This window comes from Silene latifolia, chromosome 11, assembly GCF_048544455.1.
Source record: "Silene latifolia isolate original U9 population chromosome 11, ASM4854445v1, whole genome shotgun sequence".
NCBI lineage: Eukaryota > Viridiplantae > Streptophyta > Magnoliopsida > Caryophyllales > Caryophyllaceae > Silene > Silene latifolia.
In genome coordinates, this window is record NC_133536.1 from 137,651,697 (window position 1) to 137,668,454 (window position 16,758).

The window sequence follows — 16,758 nt, forward strand, 5'->3', positions numbered from 1 at the left end:
TAATAAGACACTTATACTGTTACAGTAACATAACTATACCATTCTAATAATGCACCTGTAGCATTAGACTATACATAAGGGTTTGCTCCTCTGGATTCTGACGAAACTGAAATAGAACAAACAATCATGAAGGAAATATGAAATGAGTGGCATCTACTCCCACTGAAACGGAAAAACTCCGGGATTTCTTACAGGGCCTGATTTCAGTTCTAACTTGTAACATTCATTCAGCTAGTTCCAGTATCAGGCCATGTTACAATGCTATCATTATGAAAGAAAGCTCTATAAGTCAACAATATCCAATCATTGTAACAGAGTCATACCAATAGAATAACACAGTTATACCATTAAAGTAACATGGGTAAAAAGCACTCGAATAAGCTACATCATTGAACTTTGTCCCACTACATACGATTACGTTTGACAATTCTAACCAAACCTCATATCATACAAGAAAAATATATAATGCACCAGGGAAATAGTTGAAAACATGACATTTCTTAAAAATTGATTGAGACACAGTTACAATAGCTTTTAGTTCAAACTAACACCCTTATTGTAACATATCTACACCGTTATTATAACACACTAATACCCTTATTGTAACATGCTTATACATACACATCATTGTCATACACTGATACCAAAGATACGCCGTTACTCTAACACACTAACACCCTTATTATAACATATGTTCACCGTTACTATAACACACTAACGCCCTTATTATAACATGCTTATACATACACATCATTGTCTACACTCCGTTACTGTAAGACACTAACACCGTTATTATAACTTAATCAGTAGCTATACCAGTAATTTACAATCATTGTAACATAGTCATTAGCCATACCAGTAATTTACATTACAATACAATTACTGTAACAAGGTTAAACCATTAGAATAGCACGATAATAACATTAGAGAAACATCCGCCGGCGGAACTTTTCGACACTAAATTTAGAAAATTCTACTTATCAACCAATTTCAGTATACTTGAATATAACATTCAACTTCTAAACAGCAAACTACAACTGAAATTCGGAAGAAATAATTAAGATAGTTAAATTGAAAAGACAAGACACAAGAAGGAGAGCGACTAAGTAACGATTGTCATCTCCAATCGAAATGATACAAAAAAAAAACCTGGATGAATGTCCTTCAATCGAAACCTCACGCGATGAAGTAGAAGGAACAGTCGACATCAAATAACTGACCTGTAAAACGAATAAGTAGTTATAAAAGCTTGAATCGCTAAAAATAAACAATTAATATTGCAGCGATTTCAAACGACAATTAAAAGCTTGATTCGATAAAAACGACCTTGAAGATGAATAATGATTGTAGAAAAAAGTGCAGAAAATAGATAACCAAAAAAATCAACATTAAATATCAAAATTATGATTTCTAGAAAACAACATCAACAAAAAAAAGGAAATGACCTCTTCAATTACTAAATAGAATCGAAATCAAGCACATACTGTGATAAATATTGTAACATATCAACAACTCCCTAACATAAATTCAAGCTACAATGTACAATAAGAAAACCTAATCACAAAAATAGGCAAAATCGAAACAGAAAAATTTCACCTCTAAGATCTCGTTTGTGAATAGCACCGCAAACGGTAGATAATATCCTGAGATGATGAATTTGGAAGAGCGAAATGTAGGACCAGGCCTGAAACGATAGAGATTTGAGAAAAATAAATTCGCCAGAGAAAGTAGGAAGAGAGATAAAGAAGAGAGAGAATGAGTAAATGGAAAGAATGAGAAAAACTGGTTGGGAACGACTTTTATATTGAAAGTTGAAAATACAAATCTACCCTTAATAAAACTCGCTATATCAAAGACGTCGGATCATGTTTATTATCTATGCGAGATCTAATCTTAAGCGTTCATTCTTTAGATCGGATGGTCTGAATTGGTAGGACGGACTCACCCTAAGTAGGTAGACTCAATAGATCCTAACTCTATATATATATATATATATATATATATATATATATATATATATATATATATATATATATATATATATATATATATAGAAAGGATCATGTAAGTCCACCTTTTTTGGTTGAGTCCATAAGTCCTAATCTAAGCCTTTGGATGAGAAAGATGAAGGGCTGAGATTAGATCTAAGAAAGTGAATGAATGGCTCAGATTATAATAAAATTTGTGGACTAGAATCACCCTTTAAAAAGAAAAAACCCTATTTTTTTTTTTCTCATTTTCTACCTCCCTCTTTCTCACTCATCTCCTCTCTCTAACCCTCACCTCTCTACAAACCCTAAATCTCTCCTCCCCCAACAACCTCCACCGCCGCCTCCTGCCTGCCACGACCGCCACCGCCTCCTGCCTGCCACGACCCCACCGCCCCCTGCCACGACACCCCTCGCTGCTGTCACCTCTGTCCTCCACTCGCCGATGCCGCCTCTGCCCTCCACTCGCCGTTGCAGCCTCCTCCTCTTCTCCCTCGCCGCTGTCGCCGCCTCCTCTTCTCCTATCTTTTTTTTTTCCAGATCTGAAAAAAAGTGGTGGTGGTTGTTGGTTGTTGATGGTTGAATTGGTGTGTCTTTTTGTTTGTTTTTTTATTTTTTTTATTTTTTTGTATGGTGGTGCCGCGGTAGAGAATGGGCATGGGGGATAGTGTTGGTGGTGTTTGTGGTGCGTGAGGCGTGGCTTCTCTTCCTCTCTCTTTTTTTTTTTTTTTTTTTTTCAGATTTGAGATTAAATTGGTTCGTATTGTTGTTGGTTGTCGCAGTTTGGAGGTGGTGGTGGGACTGGGGTTGTGGTGTTGTGGTGATTGGGGTAGGAGGCGGTAGGATGGTGGTGGCGGTTGATAAAAGAAACTTTATTTGTATAAAGTTACACTTTCGAGTATTAAAGTTACATATTCAAGGACTACAATTACACTCGTAATACAATAAAATTACATCTCTATTGACTAAACTTATCACTTTCAGACTAAAGTTACACTCTTGAAGGACAAAAGTTACACTTAAAAGGACTAAAATTACAATAGTAAAGTATATTAATTTAAATTTTTACATACAAACCACTATACAACTAAAGTTACGACTCCAACCACTAAAGTTACACTTGAAAAGGGTAAAGTTACACTAGTAAAAGTCTTAAACCATCATATGACTAAAGTTACACCTAAAACGACTAAAGTTACACCTGTAGGGCAGTAGAATTACACTCCTAAAATTACATAAATTAAAATTTATTTATTAAAAATTACATTTTTAAAACATAAATTATAATTTTTGTGAATAAAATGGCTTGAAAAGGTTGAAGTTACACTCTAAAAGTTAAAGTTACACTCAAAAGTCATTAAATGAATAAAGTTACACTCATAATGCAGTAGAGTTACACTCAAAAAATGTGTGGCTGAGAATAGGACTTAGGGACTCGATCAAAATAAGGGACTTACCTGAACCTATATCTCTCTCTCTCTCTCTCTATATATATATATATATATATATATATATATATATATATATATATATATATATATATATATAGATTTAGGATCGCATGAGTCCACCCTATCTTTTTGAGTCCATGATACAATATCACACGTTATATTAAACAATATCACAGCTTATACTACACCAAAAAAAATTTGTGATATAGTTTAGTAATATAATATCACATGTTATGATACACAATATCACAGCTGACAGTATCACACGTTATACTAAACAATATCATAGCTGAAAAAAAAACTTCTTGAAAAAAAAAATCGTTATATTGTTTTGTAATACAATATCATACGTTATGCTAAACAATATCACACGTTATACTAAACAATATCACAGCTTACACGAAAAAAATAAAAAAATTCAAAAAAAAAAATCGGAAAAAAAAATTTCGGAAAAAAAAAATTTTGAAAAAAAAAATCTGAAAAAAAAAAATCGTGATATTGTTTTGTATAGTGCGTGATATTGTTTTATGGACTCATGGACTCAAATATTTAGGTGAACTCACCGGATCCCACCTCTCTCTCTCTCTCTCTCTCTCTCTCTCTCTCTCTCTCTCTCTCTCTCTCTCTCTCTCTCTCTCTCTCTCTCTCTCTCTCTCTCTCTCTCTCTCTCTCTCTCTCTCTCTCTCTCTCTCTCTATATATATATATATATATATATATATATATATATATATATATTCAACATCCCATATTATCTACTCTATTTACCGCCTAATTACCATCACTAAAGTAGTATCGTCGCTCGGAATAATAAAAAGTTGTAACACGGTTCACAAAGGCCCCTCGTTACCCCTCCCCCCAACTCGCAACTCACTACCTTGAATTCAGCCATCAAGAACGACCCTTTTACACAAGATCAATTGTCAAAATTAAAAGCCTTTGCATGAAATATCCATCCTCAATGCCTTAATAAACTTGCAAGAGTTTTGTTTAACACCGCCCACCCACAACTATAATTGTTTACTCGTTCGTATTTACATTTGACATCCAAAAACAAAACTACTAGCAATTTTTCAAGTCAGTCTAATCTTTAGATGCCATTGCCCATAACTGGTTTGTAAGTCTTTGTTCCAGTCTAATCTCTCGATGGAGCAAATTATATTTAGTGGGAAGTATTACTCTTGCGGATAATATTATAACACGAGCGAGAAATGACTTGCTCATAATTTTTTTCGAAAACTCAATATAAGATATGTGAAATTTGTCTACAAAACTTTGTTATGCAGTTAAGCGAGTATTATGTGCCTCCCAAAGTGCATAATATTTACTAATTGATAGGAAGCCAGAAAGGTAAATGAATTCTAAATAAGGAAATTAATTGTCAATTTTATTTGGAATGAAAAAAAATCTGTGAATCATGGAAGAAATCAATTGATAGAAAACTAATGGGTAAATGCATTGTAAATAAGTAAACAATTGTCACATTTATTTGGAATGAAAAAAATTCTTGATTCTCGGGAGAAATAATATTGAAGAATAAAATTGCTACAATTTATGAATCATGGAAGGAATCAATTGATAGGAAACAAATGGGTAAATGCTTTGTAAATAAGTAAACTAATTGTCTATTATATTTGGAATGAAAAAAAATATTGATTCTCAAAGGGAAATAATATTGAAGAATAAAATTGATACAATGAAAATCACTTAAGAGGAAGCTTGTATTGACACGTGGCAATGACACATGTCAATAAAAAAGGCACCTGGTTGTTGCTTTAATATAATATAATATATGATACACTTTATTTTAGGAAATATGATTTAGGCGAGAAAAATAAGAGTTTCACCTATTCATTTAGTAAATATGGATTGAAATACACGTAACGACCCAAGTCTTTTTGGGTGGAATGTAGTTGTTCGTGTATGTCACACGAAGGACAACTTTTTTTTTTTTTATATTTTTGATTTTATAGGCTATAACAAATTTATACTTATGAACGTGATATGTTTTTGTTCGTCATATAAATCATATCGTTTATATTTGGAGATAATTGTTATGGCGAAAAAAGCAACATAAAGTAAATTTTATGAAAAAGTTGTACCGTAACGGTGGCGTCTAAATTGGTTGTCACCCTCTTACATGCATTATTCTTAATTGAAGAGGTCCCCACTCATCCCATGTGAAAAAATGGCGCCCAAATTAAGTGTCACCCGATGACGCCCTTTCATTTTCCACCTTCTATTTGGAGCGAGAAAAAGTTGGACCACGATTATTAAAATAGGGAGTAAAATATATTTGAATTCCATTTTAAACTATAGTGTTACAATGCATAAAACATATTTAAGTATTGGTTAAACTAGTATAGACCCGTGCAAATGCGCGATTTTTTAGATAATAATAAACAAAAACGTTAAAATTATAGCTTGGTAACATGCTTAAATAGTATAAGAGATAAAATTTGATAGTTTTCACACCAAATAAGATTGATATTTAGCTGAACCTAATTATATAAATTATTACTTCATTATTAAAAATAATATTATCATACGACTACATTTACCAAATAACCTCAAGTAATGACTTGATTATACAATAAAATTAAAGAATTTGCAAAAGGAGATAGTCAGCTAGTAGTGTAACTTTGTCACAAAAGACGGGAAAATAGAACTATGAAAATAACGGTGGAGAATATTTCTCTCATATCATCCTCATTATTTATGCAATCCCCCATGTATAATAAATCAAAGTATTTCATTAATGTGTGTTTAGAAATTATCTCGTATTTATGGTATATAACTAAGACCATAAATATAATTGTTTCTTTATTAAAGCATGGGCGCATTTTGGAGAGAAATTGTGGACAGATTTATTTTCTTAGTATATATATTACTATATAGGAGAATGATGGAATTTCAGTATTATTTAATCATTTAGTTTAGTTTATTCAAAGTTTACGTGGGTAAAAAACTAAAAATATTGAGCAGGTATACAGGTTACCCGCTGCAGTGCTTCACCCATCGATATTGTGCCGTGTTAGTTAGGGCTGAGTAAGTTTAGGTTCAAAACAAAAAAATAGGCCGAATCGGACTATTTGATCTAGACCGAACCTGAACTGGATTCATTTAAGTGCGGTCCTCGATTCAGACTTTTTGAAGTTTCAGTTTTCAATACCGGTCGAATTCGGGTTAATTTCGGTCCCCTGCTCACCCCTATACTTAAATAACAGGCGTACGTGGGTGCAACACTACTCTGACTTATACAGACTTATACTGATATATGTAATAATAATAATGAGCAGGCCAACATTTGTAAGCATATACAAAAGGAAATCAGTGGAGGAGTACAGAGCAGATCCATACTTGGCAACAACAATGAATTGCATGCTTTGGGTGTTTTATGGCCTTCCAATTGTCCATCCTAACAGCATCCTTGTTGTTTCCACCAATGCCTCTGGTCTTGCTATTCAAATTGTCTTCCTCACTGTTTTTTTCATCTATTCTGATAAGAATGGCCGGGTATATTTTATTACCTCTCACTTCTCCGTTTCTATTTTATTTTTTTAGCACATTAATTGTTACGGAGTACAACGTTACAAAATAAAAACCGAGAAGAGTATAATGCTAAACAAGATTTTTGAACGGGTTTGGGCCTCGGAAGTTGAGACCTGGGTCCAGTAACCATAATGAGAAAATCGAGTTAAAAGAAAAGATTATAATACGAAACAAGATTATTGAACGAACAACTGTCGTAACTTTATCTGTATCTAAAAATATCGAGTTAAAACACATAATGAGAAAATTATGACATTTTTTTTTTTACCGTTTAGTTGAAGGTGCTAGGTTGGATTGCGGCAGAAATATCATTTATGATAATTGTGATCGTCATAACACTCTTATGTTTCCATACAACGGAGAAGAGATCTTTCTTTGTCGGGATACTTTGCGTCATATTTTGCTTAGGGATGTATGTCTCGCCCCTTACTATCATGGTAAGGATCCTATCAAGCTTCTACCTCTTTTTAAATGTATATGTACTCCCTCCATATCTAAAATATCTTAAGATACAAAAATTGTACTCCGTAGTACCGTATGATTTAAGCTGTTTTATGATAATAATAATGATATAACGGGATAACTAAGTGGTATTCCTGCACTAATAGCAAAAAGAATGAACGAATAAACTCTGAAATGGCAAGTATACGGTAAAATGGTACTAGTAGGTATTTATCAAACAGTCAATAATAGTGAAAAAATGTATTTTAGAGACATATTGGATGTATTATTAGTCTCTATCTACCTTGTTTTCTTTGTTATATATCTAACCGATTTTGATATGCTTAAATAAAAAAAACTTGTGTTATTAATTTTAATTTCTACGAGAAACGTTTTGATTTCAAATCTATTTTACGAGATTTGAAAATAAGAAAGTTTCTTCGAAATGGAAACGTGACTTGTATAGTATGAAACCTTTATGCTTTTCAAATTCCGTTCGACTGTAAACGTATTATTGTAGATATAGATCTTTGTAGGATTTGTGATTTTTAGCTCGTGTTGAATATATTAACTTATGTTTGAAGCGCAAAGTGATGAAGACCAAAAGTGTCAAGTACATGCCATTTTGGCTTTCAGTTGGCAACTTTGCTAACGGGGTAATATGGACAATCTACGCATTTCTTCCGCTTGATCAGTGGATTCTCGTAAGTTATTCAGATATCTTCTTAATTGCAAATTACTTCTTGTTCTCCTTCCCATCAAAAACAAAAAAATTACGTTGATCCATTTCAATTTTAATTAAATAATATACACCATTTATTTCATTTTAATTGTACTCCTTTCTATTTTAGTAATAATTTAAACAAAAGCGAAAAATAACAAGTATACCACTTGAGTTAGAGAGAATCAAAACAATGTTATCGTGTAGCTGTGTAGGTAGGAAACTTTGGGTCGATAATTTGCCGCGGCATATTGTTTACAATGTTATTGTTGAGCGTAATGATATGAGGTAACCCATTTCGGGATTTCAAAAAAAAAAATGTTATCGTAAAGGAAGTAGTGTATTAGTTAAATGTGAAGCGATAATGTCGGATGTTCACTCAATTTCACCTCTAAATTTAGAAAAGCGACAATTAACTCAAAATAAATTAGGAAAATGAGCCACTGACAATAATATGGATGCGGAGAATGTCGCAATACTAGAGAGAGCAAGTCTCTTGTAAAACACTCTTACGACATTAATATTGTAAAATCATATGAAAAAAACTTTGACGCCCCCACTATGTAAAAGTGGTGGTTAGTGGAAGTAATATTGACACAGTTATTTAGTTAAAATAGCACTTGATTTTACAATTACATTTGTGTACATATAGGATTATACAGTTGTACCATAAGCATGGTACAACCAAGGTATAAGAATCCGAGCTTATATGTATTCTTTCTGAGCTAATTTAAAGTTCGTGTATTTAATGTGTAAATAGATAAGTTCAATACTTTCTAAGAAAGCTCATATTCTTTAACATAAAGCTCAGATATTTTATTACAAAGCTCAGCTTTATACAAGAATTATTGTTGTAGTAGAGAATACTGTCACTAACTCATTTAGACTTTCTTTTTATAAGAAACTTTACTTAGAAGTTAGAACATCAAAGGTGGTTCATACGAATCATATGCTATTGTTATACTCCTTCTGTTTAAATCATTTGCTTACGTTTTGTTTCAGCACAAAGACCAAAGAAATAGGAGGGGGACAATTATTAGATGATAAGTTGACCAAATTAAATGTCAGCGATCAAGTTGTCAATCAACGACATTCTTAAGGGGTTATACTTTTTCATGGACATAATTTACTCAATCATGGACACAATTTCCTACTTTACCCATCCCATTTCAACACTTCTTTTTTTCAATTTTGTTCTTATTTCAATTTCCTCCCTCAACCTCTCAACCACCATTCAATCACCCCTAGGCGCTACCTTCTCCACCGCCCCCTGCGCACTTTCCAGCCAAATACACCGACAAGACGGGCTATCTGATGTAAAATCTACTCGGTTTCAAGGATTAGAACAGTACGTTGGACTGTTCGTTTTATGTTGTAAAATACGCAGTGGAAATTGAACTGTTTATTTTGGTTTCTATATGACTTTGGACGAAAATATAAAGGATATGGCTTAGTTGTGATAATCTCGGAAGACCCCTCAACTTAAACAAGGATATGACGTGAATAAACTTTCCTCCCTTACAAGGAACTCGAACTCACACATGACTGGTTTTTGTGACTCTCACCTCGCAAGGATCAACTCACACTCTAATCTCTCCCTCGCAAGAAAGAAATAAGACACTTAAAACTTGCAAGCAATAAGCAACAAGAAAACTTGTATTAATTCTCAAACTCGATGTATATAAACTGAATACAAAAGACCCCTATTTATACTAAACAGAAACCGACCTTTAACTCCCTAGGTTTCCCTAAATCACACGCCTAAACTGATAAGGAAATCGACCCTTAATATGGAAAATTGCCTTATTACAATTGTAACACCCCAACTATCCGTTCAAGATAATTGGAGCGTTACCATCTCGGTTTTTCGAGGTAGTGTTTCAAAACTTCAATAAAAGAACATTTTATAAATAAATATAATGTTTAGTGAATTACATAAACGTAAACAAATGAATAAATAAAATACAACTCGTGACATCTATACTCTTCTAGCCAACTAGACTCGTCTCGTGATATCATCAAGCTCGTCCCGTCTCCCGCGTACTATCCAACAATCTGTTCCTAACCTACTCCTCATATGACCAAAGGATACCATATGGATCGACACAGACCACCCCAAAACAGACAGGTGACAAACACGCAGACACAACAAACGACAGTTTCAATAAACCAATAAAAGATGACACGACTCAAGTGTGAACATGCAACATGACTACTAATGTGAATGAGACGCTATCAAACCACTACCACCACCACGGTACCAAGACATACCGAGACATACCGACAACCAATACCGGGACACGCCTAGACATACCAACAATCACAAACAGGTACCGGGACACGCCCAGACGTACCAGGTCCGGAAGCCAACCGGATCCCCTGCCGGACGTCGTGTCTCAACCACACGAGTCCCTCCGTAACTCAAGCCATTAATGTGCACATCCCTCTTGGAGTGGGAAGTACCAAAAGGCGACTTATTCGCAAGACGGTCTCCCAACCGTCTTACGTCTCCTCAATAACCAAGTAACACTACCAATGATCTCCAACACAACACACAATGGTCATACATGGAAAATGCAACACAATACCAATTATATGACTGATCATGAACTCAATCCCAACATATCATGGATAAAACTTTCTCAAAGACCAACATGTTATCCCAATCGACTCATACATGAAAATGATGATGCAAGACACACAAATATGCACACAAAAATATTGAAACCGAGTAGGATAAACCTACCTTTTAGCATACTCCATAAGCTAATCCAAGACAACAAGAATCCATCTCATAAAACCGTCTCATCCTTCAATAATCACATAACAACTATCATAATACATCCTAATCCATTAGAAATATAAAACCCCTTATTATTACCCTCTAATTACCCATAAACACATACTAATTTCTAATTAATCAACCCAATTGAAAACCCCCAAAAGTTAGGGTTCATAAGACTAGAAAAGGGTAGATCTTAACATACAAATCAAGAGGAAGGAAGGAGGAAGGTGAGCAATCCACAAAACCAAGCTTGAATCCCCTAATATGGTATTTGTGAGGGTTTTAGAAAGAAGGGAGAGAGTTTGGAGAGATAAGGAGGAAGGTGAAAATGATTTTAGGGTTAGGGGAGAAGGGGATTAAGTCCCGTGTTCTGAAAACACCGACACTCGATCGAGTGGCGAGTCCACTCGGTCGAGTGTCACTCACTCGGTCGAGTGCGACACAGTTCTCAGCAATGACCTGTTTTCGTAAAACAGTCATTTTGGGCGTATGACCTACCGTTGGAATCGTAAGAGAACAACCTATCACCTCCAAATGGAATCACATCAATATCATGTCTGTATCTCAAGTTATAACAGTTTTAAGACGACCCTTCTATAGACGGACATTATAAGAACTCCACTAAGTCTAGTATTGGTTATACTCGGTCCACTCGGTCTACTCGGTCGAGTGAACGCCTTAGAAAGTACGAGGTATTACAATCGTCCTTCCTTAAAAAGAACTTCGTCCCCGAAGTTCACCTCACTCTCTCATTTCCTCAAATCTCATGCATTCTCTCGCACCTCACATGTTTATCAACCGTATACGCTCTTTATAAACATCACACTCATCCCAGAGTTCTTAACTCAATTCTTACTACTTCTCACATTCTTTACTTTCTCTTTCCTAAATTTCCGAATTATTACATCCACTCCCCCTAAATGAGAACTTCGACCCGAAGTTCAGCCATCAAACCTCATAATGATCTCATACACTCGTAACTAAATTCCACGAATAACTATGTTCCAGGTTCAACACTCTCTCTTACCTATTGCAACTCCATTATCAAGTCTCATATAGTCTTATGCCATTGCTATAATCCCACTCTAGAAGCCTCTTTAAGGGCCCCTCACCTACAAGCCTCCCAAACGTCAAGCGCCAGGTCAAACCCACGATTCCCATTTATAATCCCGTAACTAATTCCCAACTTAAGTTGATTATAAGTATACGTATCTATCACGGTGTATAGCTCGATTATTATTACATATCTATATCACGTCAAATCTCATTTTTTCACATGTACGCACATCAATCACAAATATGCGAACTACAAGAGACACTCAAATAATGCAATTTATCGTTATGTTACTCAACCATATTCAACATTCCCATTTCAGGAAATCATACCACGCATATACCGCGTCAAATCCACCATGTGATCATACATGTATTTCCATATCCGTTCCCATCCATTATTAACACTTCCGCTCATACGGAAGACCATAATACACAATCATGCAAATGACCACTACGCGACACATACCTTGCATATTTTATCTTACTTGTACACAACCAATCAACCATGCCGATTAACACACACCAAACAAAATTATCATATCATTTCTATCATTAATTCACACATGTCGAATCAACAATATACTTTTACTTGTAAAATACCACACCATGTAATCAAACGTAAACAATTCACACATATCCTCCATGTAAGGTCAACATGCTCATCCAAGCACAAGTCACCTAATATAAACCGCGAAATAAGGGTACTTGCTCAATATTTGGTCAAATATCAACAAAACAAGGGTCAAGGCAGACCACTCAGTCGAGTATCACCCGGGGCAGAATGTTTTCGTTCTCATCTCGGTTCTAAGATTTCCTATTTCATCACATAAATGCTAATAGACTCCAATGGTGACTAACACAACATTAAATAACTGAATTTAAGCATAACTCTTGGCCCTATGGCCATCATCATTACACAATTAAGATAAAACATCCGAGATACACTACCGGCACAAAATACTATTTCATAGTTCTTTTCGCAACCGTTCTATTTGCTCCCCATACCCGGCGACGGTATCACCATACCGTCATCAACAACCACAATAGTCACATCGGTAGCCACAACACTTATACTATCTCATGGACACAGCCCTAACCACTCATTACTCTCAAATAATAATAACAACATCATCGCCCAAATGGACACTACCACAAGATCACGATTTATACTATGGATGTTTCTCTTGACGTTTGGGAGGCAAGTTTACAACAACATCTATACTACCACTTATAGGGTCAGATTTTCACACAACCACCTTTACGCTTCATGTACACACACTCCAATTAAGCGATTACACCCTATAACATGAATGATTAAATACCTCAACGATATGATTGAATTCTCAAGTTTTTCATGCCACAATCTTACTCTCATGACCGCAAAACTCGAACTTGGTAATACTAAATCTACCATCATATATATCTCAATTATTCATCGGCCAAAGTTCCTAAACATTCTCAATAACAATATCCCTCAACATGCAATTCAACCTCGTTCACTATCCATAAGTTCAACCACTTAACAAATACTTCACCTAGACTACACCTTACTTATTATCCACAATTTACCTCACACTTATCTTACTCAATTCAAGACACCCTACGCAAGCTAAAGCCATTTTATCATACTCCTAATATTCAAGATAACTTATACACAAAAGTCATCAATATCACCGCTTAATATAAAATATTTCTTCCTCAAAAGTCAACCACCATGCTATGTGCTCATTTCTCTAAATTTTCATACTCTATGTTGTCAACACATACTCTTATCATTCACAATTCCCTTACTCACAATACCCACATTACCACCTTATCGAATCTAGTTTAATCATTAACAACCATTTCCACAATTTAGACCAATAACATCCTTATTCATCAAATAATTTTCCCTCTTTCGTAAAATCATACACCTATCTACTTACACGGCTCAAATCCACATCAAATGAATAAACTTATATCAATCCCAATAAAACACATGTTTCACCTTTATAACTCTCAGGTACAACATCACTCATCACACATTATTAGCACTTGTCCATCTATCCTCATAAGCGCACGACTCACTTTTATTTCACATCCTCTCAATCATAACCACGTCTGTCTACACGTCTTTACTCACCAAAACCATACAACTCACACGGTAAACAAACATTGAGACTCATATATAAGCAAAATAATACATCACTTAACAAAGATTGCAACACTATGGAACAATGAAACTATATCTCAATTACAAAATTTGAAATTCAATCATATAAGCTATGGTATAAAAATAATTTTGGGCAAAATTTTAAGGTGAGATTCTCGACTTGAGACAATTTGTAGCATTATTAAAAAAAATTGAAGTCTTATTACTCAATTAAATCAAGAAAAGTTCTAAGACAAGATTTTCACATTTTGAGACCATGCTTAACATTATTAAACAAGATTTGGATCAACAAGATACTACATCAACAAGGACTAAGTACTAAAAAACAATTGGATCAGGTTTGAGTGCCAAACCCAAAGTGATTCATTTTGAGATGAAATTTCAAAAGATTTTGGGCAACATTTAAAAATGAAATTTTGATTCGAGATGATATATTTCGTTGCTAACAAGGATAGTAGCTTCATTAGTGAGTTAAACTAAGTTTCAAACACGAAAAATCAAATTTTAAGAATGAACATTAAGGTTTTCAAGGCAAGTTTTCAATGTACGACAAAAGTTAGCAATAACAACCAAACTTTGGTCCTCGTTAAATAATTAACCAAACAACAAATATAAAATCAAATTATTGACTCAAGAAAATATATTTTTGAGTTCAAAAAAAATTTTTGGGCAAAACTCAACATGAAAATTTTGCACTTGACATCATAAATGGTATAAAAGGTGATTAATATGATGAATCAAACAAGGCATGCACTTAATTGGCGAAATTTGGAGGAATCACGTGGATTTAAACGAAATCAAATTGGAACAAATTAAGGGCAATGAGAAAACCACTCACATTGTTTAATTAGCAAGAATTAAAAGAATAAAATGGACTAGAAAACTTAAGTCCAAGCAACAATCATCCACAATGGAGTTTTAGAAAAAGATTTAAAGAGATTTTGGTATTTTTGCCTTGAGAAATAATGAAGAAATGCAAGAAACAAGGTAATAATACAAATCTTGCGAATTTCACAACCCAGAAAATGGCACTCGGTCGAGTGCTGAGTCCACTCGGTCGAGTGATAGTCCACTCGGTCGAGTGACTCACTTCCAGAAATTTTCAAGTTTCTAGAAATTGGTCCACTCGGTCGAGTGGTAGGGTTCACTCGGTCGAGTGACTGGAACTCGGTCGAGTACTAGCTCACACTTGGCTGGGTGCTTCTCTATGGTTTGCAATTTCCGACTAAGGTTTACTTTTCTTATACTGGCAACTATTTTACAAAAACCATTAATAATCATACTCTAACTATAGCATTAATGAAATTCAAATATATATATACGGTTTTGAAATGCTAAAGGACGGGGCTAGGACTTTTCACACACTAACACGTAACAAGCTTTTCCAAATCATGTCATACGTATCATTACTTTCATCCAACTCTTACATGTTATCACATACAATATGAACAATTATATCACGCAAGAATCCTATCAACTATGCAATTTACGGCTTTAAAACTCGTCACATTCAAACACGTAACACTCATATAAATAGATGCATTTCATATGAAACAATTCTCTACTCATATCACCTATACCCCATTCAAGTATCATACGTTATCATTCACCACACAACCAATACATCATGCGAGATGCTCAACAAAACTATACACAAGTATATGATGCAACATTTTACTTCACGTTTCCTGACACGGCTATCGCAACCCTATCAAAAATAAAACTAACTGGCTCTAACTAATGCAGCAGAGGCAAATCGAGTATCGTATCCACAGGGAGGCGGTCACTATCTACTCGTTATTCAGTCTGTCTACGGTCGCACAATGGGGGGTTTGAGTGGTTTTTATTAAATTAACAAACTGAAATAAAATAGTAAGGATTGAAATAAGAGATTAATCAGATAGAGAGAAATATGCCAGGATGTCGGTTCACCATGATACTACACAATTCAGCTAAAGGTAAGGTCAGTCGGTCTGATGTGAGAAGGGTAAAGGAAAGGTCCTCTCAGTCCGCTATCCGCCCTAGAATACTACTAACTTAGCTCTCGCCCTCATTAGTGTAGTCTATTGTTCATAATAGGTCTATTCATTCCAATCTCTCGATCTAGGTCTGAATTTAACCAATTTAATTAATTCAGTTGCATGCATTCAATCTAATAATTACAGTTATATTGCTATAAAACAATTCTCACAACAGCCCTCCTAAACCAAATTATCGCATCATCGTTATACAACCATAGTTCCCCTAATCCTAGCAACAGAGATCTAGCTATGCATAATAATGAATAAAGAAAATAATAGAGATAAAGCAAGAACAAACATGGTAAATAGATATAAGCAAAAGAGAAATAAAATAAAAGAGAGAAAAGAAATTACAAAAGTTGAGATCCGGAGATGAAAGAAGCAAAGCAACGTTCAACAGTAGAGAAGCTGAGATAAAAGATGAATAATACAGTATGAAGGAATGTCTTTAACCTAATTAATCTTTCCTTTATATAGGAAAGATATTTTATTTAACCTAAGTACGATAATAGGATAATAAGTAAATAAGCTCTCGCGGAAAATATCACGTCAGATAGCAAGTTACTCGATCGAGCACTTTTATATCACTCGA

At 34.5% G+C, this 16,758-nt stretch overlaps 1 protein-coding gene across 1 annotated transcript in view; it reads left to right on the top strand.

The window, feature by feature from the left end:
• Positions 1–16,758, top strand: part of LOC141615098 (bidirectional sugar transporter SWEET4) — a 45,939-nt gene that overhangs the window by 21,505 nt on the left and 7,676 nt on the right. Inside the window, exons 3-5 of the mRNA XM_074433644.1 lie at positions 6,738–6,954; positions 7,266–7,427; positions 8,016–8,135. Coding sequence (XP_074289745.1) covers positions 6,738–6,954; positions 7,266–7,427; positions 8,016–8,135 — 499 coding nt within the window. The remainder of the gene's footprint in view (positions 1–6,737; positions 6,955–7,265; positions 7,428–8,015; positions 8,136–16,758) is intronic.